This window comes from Spermophilus citellus (genome assembly GCF_964194105.1).
Source record: "Spermophilus citellus genome assembly, contig: SCAFFOLD_259, whole genome shotgun sequence".
NCBI classification, from domain to species: Eukaryota; Metazoa; Chordata; class Mammalia; order Rodentia; family Sciuridae; genus Spermophilus; species Spermophilus citellus.
This window is the reverse complement of record NW_027673096.1, coordinates 187,997-214,214: the sequence shown is the minus strand read 5'-3', so window position 1 is coordinate 214,214 and position 26,218 is coordinate 187,997. Positions and strand designations below refer to the sequence as shown.

The 26,218-nt window shown below is 37.2% G+C and overlaps 2 protein-coding genes across 2 annotated transcripts; both read left to right on the top strand.

The window, feature by feature from the left end:
- Positions 1-1,025: 1,025 nt before the first annotated feature.
- On the top strand, positions 1,026-7,219 carry LOC308640112 (transport and Golgi organization protein 1 homolog). The gene is made up of 3 exons (XM_081312141.1): positions 1,026-1,157; positions 4,043-4,176; positions 6,939-7,219. The coding sequence occupies exons 1-3, from the start codon at positions 1,046-1,048 to the stop codon at positions 7,059-7,061; spliced, it is 369 nt and encodes a 122-aa protein (XP_081168267.1). The 5' UTR covers positions 1,026-1,045; the 3' UTR covers positions 7,062-7,219.
- A 1,502-nt stretch (positions 7,220-8,721) lies between these two features.
- LOC308640120 (uncharacterized protein) lies at positions 8,722-26,218 on the top strand (the record flags this gene model as incomplete). Its single annotated transcript, XM_081312145.1, has 5 exons — positions 8,722-8,751; positions 8,868-8,982; positions 9,427-9,572; positions 24,786-24,909; positions 26,010-26,218. The coding sequence occupies 5 exons, from the start codon at positions 8,722-8,724 to the stop codon at positions 26,027-26,029; spliced, it is 435 nt and encodes a 144-aa protein (XP_081168271.1). The 3' UTR covers positions 26,030-26,218.

Sequence of the window (26,218 nt, the reverse complement as noted above, 5' to 3'; positions counted from 1 at the left end):
GGACCTACTACTACTGTAAGGTACTATTGTTCTGAAGATTAAATGAATTGATATGTATAAGACCTTCAGAATAACAACTGGACATAAAGAAAACGTTCAAGAAATGTTAGCTACTAGCTTTCTTCTCTGACAATAGGTTTTGTCAGTTGGTTCCCACTGAGTTGTGGACTTTTTCGGACCAGCACCAGATATCTTGTCTTTTGATTTTCATCCACTCCCACACCATGCTAGGGCTTTGTCCAGCGTCTGGCATGAATGGTAGCACAAAATGAAAGTTAAAAATATGCTGTTGAATTAAATGATTTCTTCCCTTATGGATAAAGATAAGAATCTCAAGATCTTAGCCCAAAGACTAATGTCCATCTCTCTGCCCCCACCTGTCCCCGCCTTAAAAAATGAAGCAGGCCACTGTCTCCAGTTTACAACCTCACTCACAGTTCCATTCACCTTCCCTTTTCCTAATCAGAGGGATCTTGGGGTGGGGCTTCAAGGAACCTTTAGGAGTTTGAAGGGGAGGGAGCCTGGAACCATAGACTAGCTATGACAAGTCAGGGGTGGGATTTGGTAGTTCAGAAAAGGAGGTACCAGACCAGGAATGGGGGATGGGAGTGATGGTGGAGTGGGCTAGTTCAGGATGGACCAGAAATGAGATGTTGAGGAAAGCCAGAAAGGACCCTTTGGCGGAATGGGGGGGGATGGGTGGGTGACGACTAGAATCACACGGAGGGTCGCTTGTGAGGTCACAGAAGCAAAGGCAGGTGATTGGACGAGGAGAGTCCTAGTTGCCAAGGCAGCGACTAGAGGAGAAGGTCTTCAGTTGAGGAGAAGTCTCCACTAGAGAAGGATGGAGCTCTGGCTCCTTGCGTTCTCCAGTAGAGTCTGTGGATCGACCCCCAAATATCCCTGCTGACGTGTCACCTGGGAAAGGCTTAAGCCTTCCTGGGCGCCACCCCTCCGCGCTTCGCTACCCACCCGCCCCCTGAGCCCCGCCTCCGGCGCCGCCTGCCGCAGCCTACCGCTCACCGGCTCCCGAGGTGACCACAACATGGCTGTGGCTCGGGGGCTGCTCTTCTGGCTGTTCGTGCTCTGTCCTACCTGGCGAGTGCTGGGCCAACCGGACCCGAAGCACAAACTCTGTGCAGATGAGGAATGCAGTAGTGAGTGCGCAGGCGGGCGGGCGGCCCGGGGTCTCGGCTCTTTGGGGCCACATGGGGCTCCGATCCCCTGGTCCCCAGCCCCGCGGGCTGGGCTAGGGGGTCGCAGGATGACGGGTGGGGCGCAGGAGTGACAGAGCCTCGGACCCTGCGTGTGTCCCCTCCGGCTCTGCCGGAGCCCCGGCCAGCCCGCTCAGGTTGCGGGGGGCTTCGACTCCCACTTGTTGCCAGCATTTTATGTTTCTCTACTGTCTGAGGCGGGGTTGGGAAACATGATTCCCCAGGGACAGCTCTCAGTTTCTTCCCTTCCAGGATTCGCCTAGGATCTCAGTGGGTGATGGGGTTGTGCGCCGTGCGCCCGGGGCTCCCCACGCTGTATCAGAGCGCTTTTCTGCCCCCTCCACAGGGACCTGGGCCGGTGTGGTATCAGGGCAGATGCTCTCCAGGGCTCGGTTGCCTTAATCCCAGCGGCAGGTTGATGGTGGGGCTCCTTGGGAAAGGCTCACTGGCCCCTTCGTCCTTTTGCTGCACTAGGGATTGGGCTGGTTTTGCCTTTTAACAGGGACTAGAGTTTAGGTTTGGGAAGAGCACTGAGTCCAGGCACGCAATGTGTTCCGAGGTCTCGGCCGACTCTGCTTCAATCCTGTCATTTCTGTGCATAGAAGCCTCCCTTCATATTTGAGGTAGGGTAGCAGGTGGGCCAATAATCTTTTGCTTTTGAAAGAGGCCAAGGATCTGCACCGGCCACCTGGGAACTGCAGCCTCTTCTGTGCGCAGGAAGCGGACAGAATTGCTTCCCAGTCCTGGATTGGAGGTGGGCGGTGGGGAGGATGTAGCCATTCAGATTCAGATGAAGAGGTTTGTTGCAATAACAATAATAAATACTCCAAGATTTTTATAAGCCAATTCAGTTTTAGAGTCAGTCGCTAGTGTTGTTGGAACCTCTTTCCTCTATATAGTTACTGGCCCAGAATACTTCTTATGGCCTCCCACTTGGTTTCTAGTAACCTTGCAACTTGATGACCGTGTTGTCCATAAATTGTAAGCAGTACATATTTTAAAATATTCATGCTAAAAAGGCCAAGAAGTTTACCATTGAGCTCTTTATGCCTAAATTGGTGTTACCAAAAACAAATTTTATAATTTGAATTGTTTGTTCCACTCCAATAAAGAAAAAAGATGTCTCCAATATATGTTAAGCAGTTCCTAGAGGTAACCCTAAGGCTGGAGTAAATAAACACTCAGAAAAGCAAAGCAGCTGCCATGATATTTCCTTTCAGTTTTGCTATTCTTTGCTGTCGAGCGCTATCCTATGTGGGCTACCTGGACAATCTCATCACTGATGCTTCCTCAGTACTAAGACATGGTGTTGGTAAGGTTCAGTGGGGTAACATAACTTGAGAAATGGCCTGTGTCCAAACAGATGTGACCAAACACAACAGGTGGGTCTGTGTTGTGTTGTAGGAAGTAGTGAGGTGTGTATGTCAGGTGTCCTTGTGTGCCTTCCAAATAAGTGCTCCAAAAAAAAAAAAAAAGAACTAAATAGGTGCTCCATAGTATGCATTATGTTGTCACCTAATATATTACTGATTTGTAAATCCTCTATGACCTAAGGGGGAACAAGAGAAACATTGCCATTTCCACTTGTGATGAGAATTCCCCACTTTAAATTGTCTCTCACCTTCAACTTGGCCTCTTAATTATATATGAATTAGGATGCTGAGAGTTCTGAAAATAGTCCTATTTTAGCTTCAAAAAAACAAGTTACCCTCTCCAAATCTGTTTGTTCCTCAGACATATATTTTTATAAAACACACATTCTTGTGTATTTTACTGCTAATTGGCTTTTAGAAAAAGTGTTATTTCCATTTCTTCTTTATGATTTTTACATAACATCTATTGTCCATTTCATCTTAAATCAGAAACTGTGTATTTGGTCAACCAAAAGAAAAATGTTGCTTCTACAAGTTTCTAGATCAATTGTGATTCTAGTCCTGCATTTTAAGCATGAAGGTATTGCCTGACCTTTTCTCACGGTTAAACTTGTTCCTTGTCAGATAGGATACCCACTTTTGATTTTGTTTATTAAAAAAAAAATACGAATGAGGGGGCTGGGGATGTGGCTCAAGCGGTAGCGCGCTCGCCTGGCATGCGTGCGGCCCAGGTTTGATCCTCAGCACCACATACAAACAAAGATGTTGTGTCCTCCAAAAACTAAAAAATAAATATTAAAAGAATGAGAATGTTTTGAAACAATCTTAATGTTGGATATAGTCAACGATATTTGCTCAGAGAAAATACATTTCCTGGTAATTTACCCCGAGATGGTAACTCTGCTGCAAATGAAATTGACAGTGTTTATGGCTGCATGGTAGCACTTGCAGCCACTTAAAGGTAATGTCTTTTAGCGGTTAGTTCAAGTTAATTAACCCCTTGGGGGTTCCTGGATATTCTTCCCTCTTCCCTATTACCTCTGCATGAAGCCATACTTAAGCCTGTCCGTGTCTACACTTGGATTTACATATTTGCAAAATGAAGCCTTTATGATTATGAAACAGAAAAAAAATTGAGACCTGCAAGAACCAAGAGTTTCACTGAAACCAGCCATGGTTGGTGGTAGCCACTTTGCTTTTTATTTCTCAGCACAGAGAAAAATAGAGAAGCTTCCTTTTCCCTTGTCTAATTGCAGGGAATATTGTATTTTATAGCAATAAAATCTCTTAAGGATTTTAGATACTTTGAGCAGGTGAATTAAAAGTGATTCCAGAGAGTACTGGAAAAACTTGATTTTTGTTCATAGTGGGATTCATATTTCCTGATGAGTCAATATGGACTGTGAAAAATCAAATCCTAATATTTGTTTTTCTTTTTTCAATGTTTATATACAGTGTTAATGTATCGTGGTGAAGCTCTTGAAGATTTCAGAGGCCAAGATTGTCGTTTTGTAAATTTAAAAAAAGGTGACCCTGTATATGTCTACTATAAACTTGCAGAGGTATCACCAGAACTTTGGGCCGGAAGTGTAAGTAAAAGTTTGACAGGTGTTATATTCTTACTTTTGATGGGTTTTTCAGCAGTGTAGATTTAAATGACTGATTTCTTGGGGTCTTTGTAGAGTTAACCTGACCTCTCTGCCAGGCCCCGTGCTCCTAAGACACCTTAGGCCTGGCACAGCATAGAAAGTCAGGAGACTTTCTGAAACAGAACTGAACTGGTTGTGGTTGCTACCCTTCACATCAAGTTCCAGAAGGCTCTACACATCATAGAGGTTGTCATGGTGAAAACCTGACAATTCTTAGCTTTGCTGCTTCAAAAGGGAAGGATTCATGGACATTAGAGTTAATCCTGTAAATTAAGTCTGAGATAGTAACTCAGGCATGCATATTTAAATTCGATTTTTTGTGTATTTTACCAAATTATTTGTGCTGTTTTTACTCTAAAAAAGCAGAATTTTATGTTCATTATGTGCTTTTTTTCCCCTTTTTTTTCTTTTTTGCAACTTCTGGGTCATCCATTTCTTGCTTTTCCTATATTCTATGCCTGAAGGTTCCCCCAGGGGTTCTACTTCCAGCCAGTTGTATGGATCTTCTGATGAAAGACATGACATTGTTTATATCATGCTTTGATATTTTCAATGGGGAGATTCACTAGGAGGGACCTCATTGGGAGACTTATGAGTATTGTCCTTTTCATTTTAAAAAATGTGATATGTGGATTGTTTACTAAGAGTAATCCCTATGGGAAAACTAGTTTCATTTTGTTGCCATTTCTGATTCTTAGGGAATGATCTTGAAACATGGTGCCTCTAGGTACAAACTTTATATTTAGACAGAGTCCCAGTTGCAATACTCCATATAAAGAACCATCTATTGTTTTTTTCAAGTATACCAAATAGGATTGGTAATCTTTAAACTTGGAACTGTTTTTCTATGTACCTAAGTGGCATTTTTCATATAGTAGTCGTCTTTCTCCCCTTCTTTGAGCTTTTGGATAAATGGGCTTGATTTACATTTTCTCCTCTCACATTGTAGCCTGTTAACTATGCTCATCCCTAGGACTCTTGCCATTCTGGGTGGCAGCACTCATCCTGTCTTCCTGAGGAGCCCTGCTTTCAGCACCTGACCAGAAAGGATCTTTGCCGAATGATGAGTGTTTGGGTGGCACTTTGTTTGCATTGCTCCTGTGGCATTCATTTGTCTTCTTTGTAAGTCAGGTTGTGTTTTATCTTAGCTCCTCCCTATAAAGTGAAAAACTCAGTTAGGAAAGGACCCCTATCTAATCCATCTTCCTTTTGAATATTTCCTTTCAGGGCAGTGGCACTTAAGTACATTTGTTCTGATAGTAGCTTATGCAGAATTTGTTCTCTTGTGGCAGTTCTTTGCTCCCCACCCACAAATCAAATCAACAGCACCTTGGCAGGGATGATGTATGGAAGCAAAATTAGATATAAAAATTATTCCCAGTCATGAGCCTCCATGATTCTGCATCATTTTTTTCATATCACAAGGAATGGGATACCACCCAGTGTGTAATTATGGAGCTTTATATAATCTATGGTCTCAATTGACACAGATTAAGAAGGGATAAATGTGTTTCCTTTCTCCATACATCTCTGGTTTCTTTCCCTTTTCCAAATTTAACCTTAATAGAATTTTCATCAGAAGGGAAAAGTGTATTTCCCCTCAGACTCGCCTCTCATGTCATTTAGGAAATTAAAAACTCTTTAGTTTTCAAAATGATTCTCCTTTCGAGTTTTTAGTTTTCATTCTGCAATGTTGTTGGTTTTCTAGAGTCTCAGACTTTATCTGCAGTGATGAAGCTTTTAATTGCTCCGTCTTATCTAATCTTCATGGCAGTATTCTACCACTAATACTGGCTCTCAGATGGTTTCTAGATATAACAAGAACATTCATGAATGGGGATATTTTAGAGGTAGTGATAAAAGATGCCTTTTTAAATTTTCTTTTGGGCATTTGATTTGCCTATCAGTTTCCTTTAATTATTGGCAAGAATCTTCTGTTCCTTTTAGTCAGTAGTTAGTAATAAGAGTGTCTTTCTCAAGGGGAACTTTATATGCCTTTTGTACACTTTATGTAACTTCATATAATTTAGCTGTTGGTGCTGAAAATAAATGGGGTTCTTTTCTGCAGAGGATTTATTTTGGGTGAAACTGAAGCTTGATATGTGATTTCATATTCATTATATTGTAATTTAATTTTCTCCCCAAATACTAGTAAAAGTAGATTTTGAAAAAGCTAGGAAAGCATATGCTATCAATACATTTGCTATAGTGGTAATACATTTTAGAGATGTTGTATTGTTTTTACTTGTTAATTTTTATGACTGTTGTGTATTGGTTAAGAAAGACATAAATATTGGTTTATGAGCAATGCTACAAAAAGTACAGGTAAATTCTTGCTAGAGGTTAATTGGAATTGCATTTATAACCAGCTTTGATTTACATAGTTTTAACCATATAATATACAATAATCTCCTATGCAGATCTTTTATTTACTTCAGAAGTCTTAACTTTATATTCTCTGTGTTGAGAATTAAGCTAAATGTAAAAAAGAAAACTTCCGTAGTTGGAAATGTTGTTTTAACAGTTCTGTACTTAATTTTTATTTGGAATAATAATCTCAGTGTAATTGTTATAGCAACTTTCTTTCTTGGTTATACCATATACCTATCTATTATGTGTATATTTCCTGCCACTTCTGAGAAATCTCTTATTTATATTCCTTGTACAGAATTTATTTGATATTTGTCTCTTTTGCACTATAGGTTGGCCGTAGTTTTGGATACTTTCCAAAAGATTGCATCAAGGTAGTTCGTGAATATACTAAAGAAGAGCTACAAATTCCAACAGATGTAAGCTATGGATTTCTTTTTTGTTCTCAATTGTAAACTGGCTTATAAATCCATCAGTTATATTCAGTTAACTGCTTCTGAAAGTTTTATAATGTGTTTGAGGGGCAATCTAACATTTGTGTATCAGATTTTCATTTGAATTCAGACTACCTGTAAAAAAAATGTTTGAAAGGTATTCAAGGGTGATTATATTATAATCTGAGAGTTGTCTAATATATTGAAATAGATATTCTTGTAGAAGGCTCTTTACTCAACTATAGGGCTTTTCTTTTCTGTTTTATATGTGAAAAATAAATAATTTAATATATTTGTACTTGGCTATTAAATTTAAGAGGTAAATAATTTCATTTTACAGGCAAAACTCATTGGATAGTTATTAGACATTTTAAGTATATTTAGGTTAAATTAATAAACTCTAACTTTTATACTAGGCTAGAAATATGTACTTACAAAGGTTTTCTTATTCTTAGTCATATATGGGCTCATAGTCATGTTATAGATTTGGAAAAGGGGACCTGAGCATTTCAGGTGATGTTCAGTCTCAGATCTTTTAAGGCCCCAACTGCTTCCTTTATACAACATTCCTCAATGGTGCTCTGACTTAAATTGATTTTGTGACTGAAATAATTTTGTGTTCTAGAATTCTCACTTCAGCTGATTATTTTCTAGAGTTTTAAATTGTATAGTAATTGATGCCCACCAACACTGAAACATCTTTGGGCAGCTCTTTGTAGTGGCTGTAGAATATGCAAGCTGCTAGGCTAGGACAGTTCTTAGATTAGATGGGCTGAATGGATAAAGTCATCCTGTTTGTTGTTGCTGTTCCTAAAATTTCTTCATAATCTCAGGGGCCATAAAATCACTTCTGTTGCTTGTTGGACTTCATTGTTGGTAAAGAGAGTTCTTGGGATTTAAGCTGTGACAGCAGTTCACTGATTACAGAGAACTCATTTGTTTTGAACTCTGCCTTCTCATTATATTTCCCATTACATGCATCCCTCATGGCTTAGAAATGCATGTGATGGGGAGAGGAAATCACTCATCCCTACTACATTGAACTGCCTCCCCCACCCCCGGAACCCCCACAGAATATTAGGAAGATTTAATTAGGAGATGGAAATTTCTTTTTTAAATTTCCACTCATACTATGGTTCCTTTTATATCAATTTGCTTACTAGTGGCAAGAAGGAAGACTAGATAAATATATAGATAGTCCTGAGAGAGATCTTAGTGACTGTGAAACCCTGATGAAGAGAAAGGTGTATACCTTGTTGAATCTTGTTTTCAGTTTGTTCTTGTGGTAATAATGTGAGGAGCCTCCTTAATATCATTCTTTATTCCATCAAATGTACTTGTATCTCAGTAAGATACTTTAAAACTGATTCATCTTTCTCAGTGCTGCAGGATCTTCCAGCTTCTCCTGAGCAAATGATTAAGAGTTAAATTTCTGAAACATAGGTGTAGATATTAAGAGCTGGAGGATCCTATAAGTGATACCTTGCCTTTCCCTACTTATGTTCAGAGCAAATTGAGAGAGACCCAAGAGTCAGGCAGTTGGAGACCAAATTGTCACCATTTTTACTCATTATGCTTTTTAAAGAATATGACCCATGTTAAAAAAAGAAAGAAAGAAAGAAAGAAATAATAGACTTTCTAACGCTGTAGTCTAGAAAAAGACAGATTTACTCAGCCATAGATGGAGTTAGCCAATGGGGGTTGGAGGAGGGTAATCTGGTTGACCCCAAAGATTCTTTAGAACCAATCCTGAATTTGGGAGGGTGGATGAGTTTGCTTTTGTGACACTTTGTTATTGACACACTAATGGTTTTCTTTTCCTTACAGGAGACAGATTTTGTCTGTTTTGATGGTGGAGGAGATGATTTTGATGATTATAATGAAGAAGAATTTCTAGCATTTTTGGAATTGTATGATTCTGCAAATGAAGATTCTGAGAAAGGTATAGAAAAAGTGGAACAGTTTCTTGAAGTCTCCCAGGATGTTGAACCTGAACCTAAACCAATGGTAGCAAACTCAGAGCACATTGAAAGTGCATTCTCAGAAAACAGTATGGATCTTGAGGAACAATTTTTGGCTCAGAAGAACCATCCTCATGCAGATAGTCAAACAGATAATGCTCAGGGTGAACAAACTTCATTTGAACTTTTTGAAGAAATACTACCAGATAAATTGAAAGTGTTCATTTTATAATTGAAGGGTCTGACAGCTCTAATTAGGATTTTGAAGTTTTCTTCTCTGTGTTAATTGTCTTTAGGAGAGGGACATATTCCAGGCACTGTGACTCATATATTTAGTGAAACACTCGATGGATATTGAAACTGAAGAAAGACAATTCTTATTCTATAGCATAAAATAAAATAGCCATTTCCCCTTTCAATTTTAGAGCTACTTATAACAGAAGGTACTCCTGTTGATGCTGCTGATACAGAAAACCAACTAGAGATAAAGGTGGAAGAGCCAGCAGATGCCACCCTTTTGGACAGCATACTTTTCTTGTTACATTCATTCTTGCTTTATTTGTCTAAGATGGTAAGTTTGACATAGTTTCTTCAATTAGAATGTTGATTATTTATTAGTTTTTAAGTGGCTTCTGGTCATGAAGTGAAGAACTTAAAATGTCTTTATGAAAATGACTCCTGACCCTTTGAGTAGATAGCTCCTGAAACAAAAGCCATAGGGGTGTGGCTTTAATGGCTACTTGGTTTAGCACATGAGAAAGATTTGCTGTCTACCAAGGCTGGACATTTGCACACCTGTAAAAACTTGGTTCTTCCCCTCAGAACCTTTCTTTCTGGCAGGGAGATAATGGCATTCACTTAAAACACAGTAAGATAATGGTAGAAAGAGAGGTATTTATTTGATGGTAGAACATTATTGTCCATAAATGCATTTATTATGGTTGGAAGGGTGATCAATAAGGTCATAAAGTAGTTGAGATGTGTTTGAAGCACTGGCAAAGGGCAAACAGGGAGTCTGACATGTGGTTTGTTGTTGATTAGACAGGCTGGGGTGGAAGACTGAGGGGGAAGGTGGTAGTCAGAAGAAATGTGTTCAGAGAAATGGAAACATGAAGAAAAGGATATTTGGGGAGGGCAGGAGAATGTGAATAGTTGGTGTTGTAAAGTGTGAAGTTGGAAGGGGATGGTCTGTTGGAGAGGCCAGCAAATCTTAAAGGAAGTCATGAGCCAAAGTAGCATTAGACCATTAATAGTGGGGATCCTTAGAAAGTTTTAAGAATGAAAGGAATTAGATTAGATCTGTTTCTTAGAGTCACTTAAGGCTGATCTTTCTAAAGAAAATCATGATCCAAACAAGATATTTAATCTGTCTAGAAGCTTATCTAAGCATTTTAGGACTTACCTCCCCCCCATTGGTATTTGTTGATATTGGACTTTTAGAGTTTAATTATAGGAATGAGAAAGCTTTTAGAGGTTGGAGGATAAGATGGTCCTAGGGCCATTGTGACAGTAATCCTCCTCAACTGAACTTGTTTTCTGAAGATTGTATTATTTCAAGGCTTGTGTAAGAAAGATGATGTTGTTGTTTTCCTTGTAAAATGTATAGATTTTGAAGCCAGATAGATCTGGTTTCAAATCCCAAGGTTATTATTTAGAAGTTTGGGCAAATAACTAAACTTTTGAAAAAAGTTTTCATCATCTGAAAAATGTAGATAATGCTTACTCCCTCATAAGAATTAAATGATTTGACAAGGTAAAGTGTCTGGTGAGGTGTCTGGCATTTTGAAGGGTTTTACCCCCACGCACCCCATAATTCTCATGTAGGCAGTCAGAAGGTGATATAAAGACAATGAATATACCTGGGGAGGAAAGACCACCAGGGTGGAAAAGATGTGGTGGGGAGAAACAAATCATTTTTCAGTTGGCTCCATGTTTGTTCATGATGGTGGCAGCCACCTGGGTAAGGGGTATGTATAAGCCAGGCAGTTAGAATAATGATATTTCCAGTGATTAAAGCAGTCTTCCACAGTCATAATTTGATTATCAGAATGAATAAGCATCACTTGGAAAGTTAACAGCCTCACGATATGGGAAGGATTTCTTTATTCATATTTTTAGGTATGCACACAGCCCTCCTCTAGGTCTAGGTCGGGGGACACGAATGTGGTGCAGGTATGGTCAGTGATTGTACGGTGATAGGTAAGACATAGATGTGAGTGGCAAAGAAGAGGCACAATGTTAGGAGACTGATTTGAAAGATTTCAAAAAGGCATTTTGATGGCCCAGTATGTACAGGACATTGTGCGAGGACTAAAAGAGTCTAACAGGTGTAAGGAATAATTGTGATTTTTGAAAGCCTTAAGAAAAGGACTTCACAAATATATGCAAAAATTATGAACAAGTCAATGTAAAATCTTAAACAAGTAGTATGATATCTGATAGGACTGGAGAGTAATAGACTCTGATGTGTTTGGGAGATGTGCACCAATCAGATTCATTGATCAATGGAATCTTAGTAGAATCTTAGTGTTAGAAGAAACCTTGGAAGGCTGTTAGTCTAGTTTCTCACTCATTGCTGTAATTTTCTTTACTGTGGCCCTGACGAGTAGTTATGAGGCCTGTACACCAGTATTTCCTAGCATGAGTCACTCTCTTACAAGACTATCTGTTCTTCTGTTGTCTAGTTCATCCTTGTATTGACTCCAAATTTTTCTCCACATGATTTCCTCTATAAAATTGAATTCTTTTCTACATAGAAATTCTTTAAATATTTGAAGTTATATCTTAATTTAAAAATTATTTTTAGTATTTTTATCATGGAAACTTTCAAATAAGAGCAGAGAGAATAGTAGGGGACTATAGGTAACCATAACATACTGTATATTTTAGAATACTAGAAAAAAAGATTGTGAAAGTTTTACCATAGAGAAATGATGTTTGAGGAGGTAGATATATTTAACTGATTTAAACGTTACATAGTGTATACATGCATCAAAATGTCATGTTACCTACTTCAATAATTATAATGTTTGTTTCTATGTACTAGTTAAAAAATAAATTTTAAAGCTTTAAAGAAAAGCATAGAGAATAGTATAATGAACCCACGGGCCATCACCCAACTTAACAGTAATTCCTTGATAGCCAATATCAGTGAGTTTTTTTTTAATTTGTTCTAATTGGTTATACATGATAGCAGAATGCATTTTGATTCATTGTATATAAATGGAACAAAACTTTTCCTAGTTGTACACAACACATGTGTAGTCCTACATGTACCTCGGGTAATGAGGTTCATCTCATTCCACCATCTTTCCTATCCCTATGCCCCCTCACCTGTCCTACCTCCCCTTTGCCCAGTCAAAGTTCCTCCATTCTTTCCATGCCCCTTACCACCCACCTCACCCCCATTATGGGTCAGCATCCACTTTCAGAGAGAACATACAGCTTTTGGTTTTTGGGATTGGCTTACTTCCCTTAACCTGATATTCCCATTCACCCGCAGATGCCATAATTTTTTTCTCTTTTAATGCTATAAGTAATATTCCATTTCATATATGTACCACAGTTTCTTTATCCATTCATCTGCTGAAGGGTTGGTTCCACAAAACTATGGAATGCTTCACAAATGTGGGTGTCATCCTTGCTCAGGGACCATGCTAATTTTTTCTGTATTGTTCCAATTTTAGTATATGTGCTGCCAAAGCAAGCACACTCTGAGTTTTAACAAATGTAGATACCCATGTAAAAACTACCATAATCAAGATATAGAACAGTTTTTTCACTAGAAAAGGGGTTTCCTTGGGATCCTTCCCAGTGAGTTCCTTCACCACCTGTTCCAGGCAACCACTGATAACTTTTTTTTTTAAACTATAGATTCATTTTTCCTACAGTACTATTTCATATATATGCCACTATAAGTGGACTCATATCTGGGAGTGCAATTGCCTCCTACGTTTAATGTATGTTTTTATCTTATGTGATACTGTCAAGCCATGCTAAAAAATGACCACAATCATTTTATACTTCCACCAGCAATTTAGGAGACTTCCACTTGACTTCATCTTCACTAGCACTTGGGCCATTCTAGTGGGTATGTCTTTGTGAGTTTATTTCCTGATAATTAATGATATTAAGTGAACTTTTTTTTTTCTTTTGAGATAGGGTCTCACTAACTTGCTTAGGCCCTTGATAAGTTGCCAGCCTCAAACTTGGGATCCTCCTGCCTCAACCTTCTGAGTTGCTGGGATTACAGACATGTGCCATGATGCCTGGATCAAATACTTCTTAATGAGCTTGTTGACCATACTGTTTTTGTAGGTCGACTCTCTCTGGCTAGCTGGAATCCAGACTTCTCCCAGCTCAGTGCCAACTGTGGGATTGGTTAGCTTATAGTTGTTCTTGGCCCTCGCAGGTACTGCTTAGAATGTAGCCCCAAACTGAAGACCACCTCCATGCAGATTTCTGGAACTCTTTTTCTTTGTGGCTCCCATCTTTCTGGTAGTTTTCTCTACAAATTTTTGGCTGCTTAATCTCCTGGAACTCTGGTCTCTCTCTCCTCAGTGAGACTGTTATGCCCCATTTGGGTTCCCCTTCGCCAAACTGAGGTCTAGAGGGTGCCTCCAGGTAGAATGCTCACCTATTTGTTCTCCTGCTCTTAGGGGTGACAGTTGCATGTCCCTTGTGGCTTTCTATCTGAAAAATAGCTTTTTAAAAATATATTTTGACTGGGCATGGTGGCACATGCCTTAATCCTAGTGGCTCGGGAGGCTGAGACAGGAGGTTCACGAGTTCAAAGCCAAAAGTGAGGTGCTAAGTATCTCAGTGAGACCCTGTCTCTAAATAAAATACAAAATGGGGCTGAGACTGGGGATGTGGCTCAGTGATCAAGTGCTCCTGAGTTCAATCCCTGGTACCAATATATATATATATATATATATATATATATATATATATATATATATATATATATATATATATTCCAACTTTCTGGTTGCTTTCAGTGGGAGAATAAGTCTCATAAGTTACTCTCTATTGATTTCTCCTTTTGTTGTAACTTTTTGCAATAATTGAAAAAAAATGTTTGTGGGACTTCTAGGATATATTGTAGTTTGGGTGAATAAATGATATCCCCCTGGTACAACAATTTAACCTGTTTTCTCTATTGCCTTTTTTTTTTTTTTTTTGGTCGTGCTGGGGATTGAACCTTGGGCTCCATGCATTCTAGGCAAGTGCTGAGCTAACAACCTCAGCCTCTCTCTGTTGCTTTATATTTCTTGGAAATTGGTAGTCAGATTTAGGTTCAATTCTGTTTCTTATGAAAACTTAATAGGAAATATTGCATTGACATCTGCATGTCCTCTCCTTTGATGTTGACTACTAGTCAACAGTGACCTTGGTGAGATTTGCTAATATATTACAGGTTGCAAAATAGCAATGGTCTGAGTTGCTGGGATTTTTCTTCATTTAAAGGCTGGGATGCCTATACAAATAAAAATTTATGATTGATTATTCTTTCTTTTTTTTGGTACTGGGGATTAAACTCAGGGGCACTTGGCTAGTGAGCCATATCCCCAGCCCTATTTTGTATTTTATTTATATACAGGGTCTCACTGAGTTGCTTAGCAATTCGCTTTTGCTGAGGCTGACTTTGAACTTGCTATCTTCCCTCCTCAGCCTCCCAAGCTACTGGGATTACAAGTGTGTGCCACGGCGCCTGGCTATGATTGATTATTCTTTACACAGATATTTGGTTTGTATAGTTAAGGCAGGAGATAAACATTTGATTCCTTTTCTTCATTTAAACACTTTTCAGAATAGTAAGGTATTATTCTAGCATTATCAAATGATACCCAAAGGGGCTTTTGAAATCTTTTTAACTTTTATTTAAGAGTCAGTCTGATGTCATGCATTTAAAAATATTTGGTGTGTTTAATCTAGTTAGGAATAGTAATTGTTCTTACCTGATGCTCAATTTCTCCCCCTTTTGCCTTGTAGAGGCCTCTTTATCTTGGCTCCTGGGACCCTTTGCCACCACCTAGTGGTCATTCTTACCTATTTCCCTTGCTTTTGAACTATGAGAGATGTTCCAAGTTCATCTTAAACATTCCCTGTCCAGACCTTGAAGGAACTATTTCTCTAAAAGAACTTTGGTTCCTTTCAATAGGAAATGATATTTAGAGGCTACATTCCAAGTACTAAGATTGCTTATTGCTCAAATTGACTGTCATTTGTAGGCCTTTTTAGTGAACAAAGCTCAGAAATATATGGGGATTTTTCATCATGTCATTTAGATAATTCCCATGAAAATTCAGGATGCTAGAGAGATTTTACTTCACTTCATCTATCTTAGATTTGTGTTTTCTTTCTCTGATGTTGGAGTTCCAGTTTTCAATGACATCAATATAATTGTTTACAGTCTTGTGCCACTTAATGACATTTTGTTCATTAGTGCATAATAATGGAGCTAAAAAATTCTTGTCACCTAGTATTTTTAATATCTTTTTTGTGTTTTGATATGTTTAGATATATAAACATTTACAATGTTACAATTGTCTACAGAATTCAGTATAATAATATCTTATAGGTTTTTATCCCCAAAGCGATGATATACCATATATGAATACCTACGTGTGGAAATGGCTATATTTTCTAGGTTTGTATAAGTATACTCAATGATGTTTACACACTAAAATTGCCTAAGATGTGTTTCTCAGAATTTATTCCCATCATTAAGCAACACACGACTATATTTATGTTATTTAAAATACTTTCAGGAATGTATTCCTGAAATGAAATGAAATTCTCTTGTCTTTAAGCTATATCCCACTAAGGTATGTTTGAAATAATTCATTTCTGTGGTTTGTCACCAATATGATATCACAGGTTGTTTCATTTTTGCTTTCAATATTTAGGTGTTACTTTTTAAAGATTTTTTTTGGTTTATTTTACAATTATTTAAATATTTAGAAGAGCCAAAGTTAATTTGTAAAAATAAGTTGTTTCTGTTTTCTGGTATTGGTGATTGAACCCAGGGCTCCTATCCACTGAGCCACATACCTAGCCTCTTTATTTTTTATTTAGAGATAGTTCTCACTAAGTTGCGTAGGGACTTGCTAAGTTGCTGAGGCTAGCTTTGAACTTGTGATTCTCCTGCCTGATTTTGAAAGAACTCTAGCTTTTGTCCCAGTTCTGTCTACCCTGATGTTACTCTCTTTTATAGTTAACTTTTAAAATTTATTTCATTATGTATTCTGCTATTAAAAAAAATAAGCAAATGAGAAAAGGGATATGTAGCTCAGTGGTAGAGCACTTGCCTACCATACATGAGGCCATGTGTTCAATCATAAAAAGAAAAAGAAACGCAAATGATTTTTACATCTAGCCATGATAGCTTTATATAGGTACTGGCTTCACCTTCCCAACTGAAACAACTAAAATAAATATGAAAAAAACCCCACAAACAGATAAAATTTGAAGATCCAGCAACATTGAAGATCAAGCAACAAAGAATGATTCTGGAAACATAAGGAACAAATGCTGTGAGCTCTTTAGTTGTCCCAGCTTTTACTATGTTAAGAGATTCCCAAGCCATGACAAAGAAGGTGAAGTCAGGCAGAACCAGAGGATACCATGAATTGAGAGATGGTGCTGAGATTCCAGGAAAACCAAAGTGACTAGAATTCACAGGGTGGAGTACCAAAAGAAGGTTGCTACATTGAGAGACAATTCTGGAAATCTGTGAAAGGCTCTCTGAGTGTTCAGCAGGGTATTGATGTGCACATAAGTGTGATGAAACTGCTTAGCAAGTCAGAGAAACAATCTTAAGTGATTAGAAGGAACAGGTCCTAACACAGGGACCAGAATAGCACCTGGAAAAAACTATCTAAGGAAGTTGGGTAGAATAATCAGAAGGGTGTTACCTCGGACTGACTATTACAATTTATGTCATACCTAACAAATATTCAGACCCAAGAGAATCAAATTGTTTCCAGTAATTTAATTGTATATGAAATATTAAGAATAGTAATTCGTAATGTATGGCATCGAATCAAAGCTTACCAGGCATGCAAAGAAGCAAGAAAAATATAATCCACAATGATGAGGAGAAGAATCATCCAATCAAAGCCAACTGAGAACTGGCGGAGATGTTAGAATGAGGTAATGGCATTTTTTTAAAAGTTATTACTACTATATTTCGTGTGTTAAAAAGGTAAAAAGAGATATAGAAGATATATTTTAAGAAAATCAGACTTCTAGAGTTGAAAATATATGATAAACACAGGGGATGGGATTAATGCCAGAATAAGCATTGTGATGAAATTGTTAGTGAACTTGAGGACATAGCAGGAGAAGTACCCCAAATGAAACACAGGGAAAATTTCTTCTGTTAAAGAAAAGTGAACCAGAGCATCAGTGAGCTGTGGGACAGTTTCAAGTTGAGCGATGAGAGGTATTCAGAAAAATATTTTAAGAAATGATGGCCAAAAATTTTCAAAAATTTGTGAAAACTGTACATCTGCAGATCCAAGATATTAAATGGAACTAGAGTACAAAAAGCATGAATAAAGCTATATCAAGGTATATTATATCATAAATAAATTGCTCAAAACCAGTGATAAAGAGCAATCTTAGCAGTTAGAGAAGACATTTATGTAGAGAAGAACTAAGGATGACATCAGATTTCTTGTCAGAAATTAGGCATAAGAGAATATAGTGGAGTGATACCTTTAATATATTTGAAGAGTAATAATGTTGGCCGATAATATCATGCCCAGTGAAATATCTTTCTAAAATGAAGACTTGTACTGACATACAAGCTGAAAGAATTCACCCTACACTTGCACCAAGAGAGCAGATGGAAATAATGGAATAAAGGAGTAAAGAACACTGAAAATGGTGACTGTGTGCATAAATATTTAAAATAATTTTTCTTATTTGAACATTTTAAAAAGTCATTGACTGTTCAAAGACAAATATCAGTGTAGTATGGGACTTAGAAAACATGTAAAGTAAAATACATGACAACAGTATAAATCTCAGAAGGGTAGTAACTGTTGTAACGTTCTTATTGAATATGTGAAGTAATATAGTATCATCTGAAGGTAGATTGTGACAAATTAAAGATGTATATTCTAAACCCTGAAGCACTAAGATTAGAAAACAGAGTTATAGCTTAATAAGCCAATAGAGGAATCACTAAAAATACCGATAGTGGTATTTCTGCAAAAGAAGACAAAAAGAAAAGAAAAAGAACAAAGAACAGAAGGAACAAATAGAAGATTATATTAAGCTTACACCTATGCACAGCAGTAATCCTATTAAGTGGAAAGTATCTAAATATATCAGTTAAAAACAGAGATTGTCATATTGCCTAAAGAAGCAAGACCCAAATAGATGTCTAAGGGAATAACACTGTAAATAGAAAGACACAAAGAAGTCAAAATTAAAATGATTGAAAAAGGTATCTCATGTTAAACACTAGTCAAAGGAAATCTGGAGTAGCTACATTAAACCAAAAGAGGTTGTGGGGCAAAATATATCATCAGGACTAAAGAAAGTTATTTCCTAATGATAAACGAATCAGTCAAGATTATATAATAAGCCTAAATGCTTGTACTTTTAATATTAGACCTTCAAAATACATGAAGTATAAAAATTGATAGAATTATGAGGAAAATGATGAATCCTATAGATTACATTTAGAGATTTCAATATCCTCTCCTCAGCAATTGGCAGAAAATGAAAAATAAAAGTAAGGTTGTAGAAAGTGTGAATGACATAATCAATCCATCCATTTGAAATTAATTGACAATTATAGAAAACCCCCAAGGAGCTTAGTGCACATGGAACATTTACCAAGATAAACTATATTCTGGATCTTAAAAAAATTATCAGTAAATATAAAAGTATTCAAAGTCAGGCAAAGCTTATTCTCTGAACACAATAAAATGAGAAATCAATAATGGAAAAATCTGGAAAATTCTCAAATATTTGAAAACTTAAGTGCCAGGCTGCTAAATACATATATATATACATATATATATTGGTATAAATGAACAACACAGTACATTTATTTTTATGTGGTGCTGGGGATTGAACCCAGTGCCTCACACATGTGAGGCAAGCACTTTACCACTGAGCTACAACCTTAGCCCCCACTGCTAAATAATTTTTGAGTCAAATAAATCAGAGAAGAAATTCATATTTTGAGTTGAATAAAACTGAAAACAACATATCCATTTGTGCAATGTCACTAAAGTGTTATTGGAAAATTTATAGCACTACCAGGCCCAAGATAGCTTTATTAAAAAAGAAGTCTCCAGTCATTGACTTTAGTTCCTACTATGAGAAACTAGAAAAGGAAAAATAAGTTAATCTCCAAGTAAGCAAGAAAAAAAGATATAATAAAGACCATAAGTCAGTAAAATTTTAAAAAAGGAAAATAAGAGAAAATCAATGAAACCCAAAGCTAGTTCTTTAAGATGAATAAAATTGATCAACATCTAGTGAGGGAAATAAAAGAGGAGACACAGATTACCAATATCCGCAATCAGAGAAGGGATATAGCTACAGATTTCACAGATACTAGACTGATAATGGGGATATTATGAACAGTTTATGTTAATTAACTTGACAATTTAGATGAAATGAAGAAATTCTATTTAAGCCACAAATTGCAAAAGTTCACTCAAGAAAAACAGACAATTTCATAAACCTTGTTGACTATTAAAGAAATTGAAGGTATAGGTAAAAACCTTTCTACAAAGAAAAAAATATAAGACCCAGATAGCTTTATTGGTGATCCAATTAAACCTGTGAAGAAGAAATGATACTAATTCCTAATAGTATTAGTAATACTAAACCCTTGTAGAATATTAAAGCAAGGAAATATTTCTCCTATGAAGCCAGTGTTATCACTACACCAAACCAAGACAAAGATATAACAAGAAACGGAAGCCACATACCTCTCATGGGATCTCCAATGAATCTGTACAGAAATTCTAAACAAAAATTTAAGTCAAATACAACAATATTTAAAAGGAAAATACATCATAGACAAAAACTAGACTGATGATGGGGATTTATGTCAAGAATCCAAAATTTATTTAACATTTGAAAATCAATGAAATTTACCACATTGATGTACCTAAAAGCACAGTCTTTGTGTTTAGCTCAAGAGATACAAAACAAGCATTTAAAAAATATAGCAGAGGGGGGAAATGTTGGGGAGTAATATTGGCCAAATTATATTGTTATTTTGTGTGCATGTACAAGTAGGTGACAATAAATCCCATCGAAATGTAAAAAAAAAATCAGCCCTGATTATTATTTAAACATTTTTTTAGATTTTGATTGACTTTTATTTGACTCACTTATTTATATGCGGTGCTGAGAATCAAACCCATTGCCTCACACATGCTAGGCAAGTGCTCTACCACTGAGTATCAACCCCAGCCCCTCAGCATTGATTATTGATGTAGAAAAACAAACAACAAACTAGGAATGGAAGGGAGCTTAAAACATCCTCTGAAAAAATGCAGCTAACCTCATACTTAATGGTTGATAATTGAATACTTTTCCCCAAGATCAGAAACCAAACAGAGATGTCCACTCTCATTACATCTATTCAGCATTGTACTGGGGTGCAGTAAGGAAATAGCTAGTATACTAAGGCAAGAAAAAGAAATAAAATGCACTCAGATTGGAAAGGAAGAAATAAAATTCTCTTTATTTTCAGATAACATGAATATATATAGATACAATCTGGTATGATCTAGAAAAAAGCTATTGTAAGGTTGACAGATAAAATTTACATCTAAAAGCAATTATATTTTCTATATATTAACAATGAAAAATTAGAAATTGAAATTTTAAAGATTTCCATGTACAATAGAATAAAAATATGAAGTATTTAAACATAAACATGGCAAAAACTAAAATGTATATATTAAAAACTATAAAATATTGCTGATAGAAATTAAAGAGAACCTAAATGGAGAGATATACCTAATTTATGAGTCAGAAGACTAAGGTGTCCATTCATCCCAGTTTAATCACCAGAGTCAACATTATTCCAATCAAAATCCCTGCAGAGTTTTGTAGAAAATGACAAGCTGATTGCAACAGACCTAGAATACGTGGCTTCAAGACTTAATCTAGGGCTGGGGATGTAGCTCAGTGGTAGAGCACTTGCCTAGCATATGCAAGGTCCTGTGTTCAATCCCTAGTACCATACGAAGAGGAAAAAAAGAAAAAAATATATTCTAAAGCCACAGTAATCAGGATTGCAGACAAAACATTGGAACAGAGCCAAGAATTCAGAGATAGATACACAATATATATGGCAGCAGTCATTAACAAAGATGGAAAGACAAGTAGAGAATGGAAAGTTTTTTCAGCAAATGGTACTGAAATTACTGCATATTTATATGCAAAATATTGATCCATGCCTTGCATTAGACACCTGAATTAACTCACAGACTTAAATATTAAACTCAAAACTACAAAACCTAGGAAAAAAATAAGAGAAAAATTTTTGTTGAACTTAGATTCGGCAAAGATTTCTTAAATTTGACAACAAAAGCATTAAAAAGGATTTGACAATGTGGGATTCATCAAACTAAAACCTCTGTAATTCAAAATACACTTTGAAGTGAATGAAATAGACAAAACACAAGCTGGGAGGAAATTACTGTAAAGCATTTATCAAGACTTGCATCAAGAATATATGAAGAACTCTTAGAACTCATTAGAAAAAATATAGTCCTGTAAAATAACACTTCATCAAAGAAGATAAACAGATAGTAAATACATTAAAAATGCTTGACATAATTATCAGGGAAATGCAATTTTGAAGCATAAGAGTTACCACTACACACTTATTAAATATCTAATATTAAAGACAATTGTGCTGAGTGGTTGGAGAAGAGATGGAGGAACTGGATGGGTACACAGCTGGTGGGGATATAAAGTGGTAGAATCACCTTCTTAAAAAGGTAAACATACACCAGTCATATCCAACCATTCTTTTCCAAAGAAAAGATAAGTTATATAGCAATAGGAGGAATTTTATATCAGTGTTATTGGCTATTTTATTTGTAAAAGCCCCAAACTGGAAAAAAAATCCAAATGTCTATCAATAGATGATAGACAAATTGTGGTACGTACATATAATGAAATGCTACTCAGCAATAAAAATAGATGATAGATAAACTGATGTAGATGAATCTCAAATTATGCTGAATAAGAGAAGCCATAGAAAATACAATATATTATCCCATACACATAAAACTTGAGGAATACAAAGCAATCTATTAAGATAGACGTTTTGCTGGAGGAATGAGAAAGTGGGGGGCAAGAAGGAAGGGTGACAAAGGGCAGAATTACCTAGAGAATGAGAATATTTTTGGATGTAAAGGATGTGTATATTGATTATAATGGTGATTTCATAATTTCATGTAAAATTTATCAAATTGCACACTTTAAATACATGTAATTTATTGCATGTCAATTTTACCTCAAAGCTATAAGAAATAATATATTCATCTTTTTTCACTTTCTAAGATACAAATAGTATTCTATAAATATTTTTCTCTACTTCATTTTTAAAAAATGTATTCTGGAAACCAGCTTTTAGCGGTATTTAAAATTATTTTCTTTCTTCTTTGGTTTATTCAACAACTTTCATTGATGACGGTTGTTTCAGCCTTTTGTGACCATCTTGTATTATTATAATTAATGCTTGAATAACATAGTTTTGTAAATACAAGTTTTAAACATTTGTTGTTGTATTCCCAGTATCTTTAGAAGTTAGGGCTGGGGGACTATAGCTCAGCAGTAGAGCACTTGCCCTAGATACCCTTCCCCAGCACTGAAAAAGTTAAAAAAAAAAAAGTGGGGCTGGGGATGTGGCTCGCCTGGCATGCTTGCGGCCTGGGTTCGATCCTCAGCACCACATACCAACAAAGATGTTGTGTCCGCCGAGAACTAAAAATAAATATTAAAAATTCTCTCTCTCTCTCTCTCTCTCCCCCCCCCTCTCTCACTAAAAAAAAAAAAAAAAAAAAAAAAGTGGGATTGTTGAGTTAATAGGTATATATACAAGCAGTTTTGGGAGATGTTGCCAAATCTCATTCATAAAGGTTGTATCATTTTGTATACTTATCAGCAGTGTCTGAGAATTTGTATTTCCCCACATTCTCTCACCTACTGAGTATGTTGTCAAACGTTTGGATCTTGCCAATGCAAGTGAGAAATGGTATCTTGGTGTGGTTTAATTTGTATTTTGTTCATTATGAGCTAAGCAGAGCATGTTTCCATATGCTATAGCTATTTGCATTTCTTTTCCTGAGATGTGTTTATTTCTTCAGCCCATTTTTGTATAGGTTTGCTGGCCATTTTATTTATAATGTTCTTTATATTTCAGGAACATGATTTTTTGGACAATAATATGTTGCAAATATTTTTTCTCAGGTTGTCATTGTCAAACTGTGTGTGTGTGTGTGTGTGTGTGTGTGTGTGTGTGTGTGTGTAGCAGGTTTAGATACATCCAGGAAAGATTTTTTCAATGAGGCAGGTTTTTGCCCACTCATAATACATAGAAAATTTCACCCAATATTTTCTAGTACTTGTTTATTTTCTATTTTTACATTCATGTTTCTTATCCATTTGTAGTTTATCTTTTGAATAAGTAGAGAAAAATCCAATTTTATAATTTTTCATGTGGTAACGCTACTTATTAGAAAGTCTATTTTCCCCAAACTAACTTTTATTGTACCCCAAATGTCCAGTTGGTTCTGTTTCTGGATTCTCTATTCTGTCCCACAATCTCTATGTATTCCTGGGCTTGGACGAGGGTACATGAATTAATTATATAGTCTGCCCTCCCTGTACCCTTCATTGCTCTTCTTTTTCAGTGCTTTCCTGCTTATTCTTGTTCTTTTGAATTGACTATATTCAACTTGACGACAGATTTTTAAAGATCCACAGATGTTCATTCCCTCCCCAAGTTAAACGTCCCCAGTTTCTTCAATTTTTAGCACGTGCTTTTCGGGGGCTATTCATGATTCTGTTCTTTTCCACAAGTCATGCAACCTTAAAATGTGGCATCCAGAAATGAAGCCACCGGCGTGGGGTGATAATGACATGATTCCTTAGGGTAAGGCTTTTTAAAAAGAGTGTCATCCACAATTGGAGAAAGTAACAGGACTGGAGTGAGCAGGGAAGGAAAGCCCAGACCGAGCAATAGTCCTTTAGAAGGGAGCAGGAGAAGCTTCTCCTCTTCTGTCTGCACTTTTGGGGCAGGTACCTGGTGTCTCAACACATTGACAAAAGGGTTTTGCTCTGGGAAGGGCTGGGAGGCCTGACTTTCTCCTTTTTCCTAGTCTCTGCCTATAATCCCCTTCTGCTAGTTCCCTGGCTTCCTCCAGGGCCTTCTAAATCGCAGGTCCTCTCCCAGTTCAGGGGACAGGTGAGCCTCTTTCCTTCTGGAGTCCTTTCATTTGGACTCTTCCGCTCCTCCCGCTGTCCCCCGCCGGGCTCCGCAGATGGTTCTTTCCGCTCCCGGCCCCGCCCCTCGGCATCCTCCCTCTGCTCACTGCAGTCCACCCAGGGGCTTCTTCTGATGACGCGTTCTATGTGCGTTGGGCGGAAAGCACTGCACTGCGGTGGAGGAAGGCAAAGTTCACTCCCAGTACCCGCCCCCTGCGCTGGGTCCTACCGAAGTAGGAAACGGCGAAAGAGAGGGTCCTGTGCTGTTCTGCAGGGAAGCGTCGCTTCTGCTCAGCTGTCCCTACACCATGGACTCAGTACCTGCCACTGTGCCTTCTGTCACTGCTTCCCCGGGGGACCCGGAGCTCCTGGGACCCCTGTCGGTGCTCTACGCAGCCCTCATAGCCAAGCTACTGGAGGTGACGGTCCTATTTACAGGGAGGGACCCCAGCTCTGGCAGGCGGGTGGCTGAGTTCTGGCAGAGTGGGTGCACTGACTGTCGCAGCAACGGAGAAATGGAGTGTGTCAGGCCCAAGGCAGGCAGGACGTGACTGTATTGTTAAGTGAGGCTGGTGAGAGTGTACTTGAGCTTTCCCCACTTGCACTTTTTTTTTTTTTGATGGAATAGAGGTGACAACCTCATGGTATGTTCCGAAATGCAGCCAACAATCCAAACAGCTAACGTTACTACAGGTCTTTTCCCTACAGAGACTGCTGGGGAATTGGGCCCAAATGACAGTTATCTCCTATTACTTGTAGAGGGCGGTGAAAACAGGGAAGAGTAGGCAGGTGTTTACTGCACTGCCTTTGAGCAACCATTTAAAATTAGGCTTTGAATTTTATAGAAGGATGTTAAATTCAGAGAAGTTTATCTAAGCCAGTTTTCAAGAGTTGTCTGAAATTACATGTCACTTATCTGTTTATATAAGAGTGGAATGGAAGTAAGATTTAAAATCTTATACATATATCATCATTGTTTTTATTTGTTGCCATAAAATTAATTAGTTCTTTCATATATTTAAGTATTTGTCTTAAAAGAATTTTTTAAATTATAAAAACCAGGTTATCTAAGAGAAAAGAATGATCCAGAGGGATTCTAGCCAGGTGTTAGACAATGTGATGATATAGGGCCTGTTACAAACTGGAAATGTATGCTCAATTTAAAGTATTTAGATTCGGGCTGGGGTTGTGGCTCAGTGGTAGAGCGCTTGCCTAGCATACATGAGGCACTGGGTTCGATCCTCAGCACCATATAAAAACAAAACAATGTGTCCACCCTAAACCTAAAGATACATAAATAAATATTTTTTAAAAAGTATTTAGATTCATTATACTTGAAAACACTGCAAGCAAACAAAAAATATGAGACTGCCAGTATCCTCTCTCTTGAAGAAGCTATTGGAAAATATTGAGGAGGTGGATTTCTGATGAGGACGTTGGTTTAGAATTGCCATGATTCTTTGTGACTGTTTTGTTATAAATTTAAGGTTTCCCATTTCTTCTAATTTGTCTGTTTCAGCTGTTTACTACATTGCCTGATGATACTCAACCTGGAACTGATTTTTATGGACTACCATGGAAGCCTGTAGTTTTCACTGTTTTCTTTGGGATTGTATCCTTTGTCATTTTCTTTTGGAGAACTGCTCTTGTTGTGAGTAAATTAACTTACTTATACCTTAGCACATAAGCACAAGGATTATTTTATATAGTCACTGCCCCCCCCCCTTT

Bases quoted from the DNA above. Each gene is read 5' to 3' on its own strand.
- LOC308640112 (XM_081312141.1), top strand. From the start codon at position 1,046: ATGGCTGTGGCTCGGGGGCTGCTCTTCTGGCTGTTCGTGCTCTGTCCT. The intron at 1,158-4,042 runs GTGAGTGCGCAG...GTTTATATACAG, and splicing joins TGCAGATGAGGAATGCAGTA to TGTTAATGTATCGTGGTGAA. The intron at 4,177-6,938 runs GTAAGTAAAAGT...TTTGCACTATAG, and splicing joins CAGAACTTTGGGCCGGAAGT to GTTGGCCGTAGTTTTGGATA.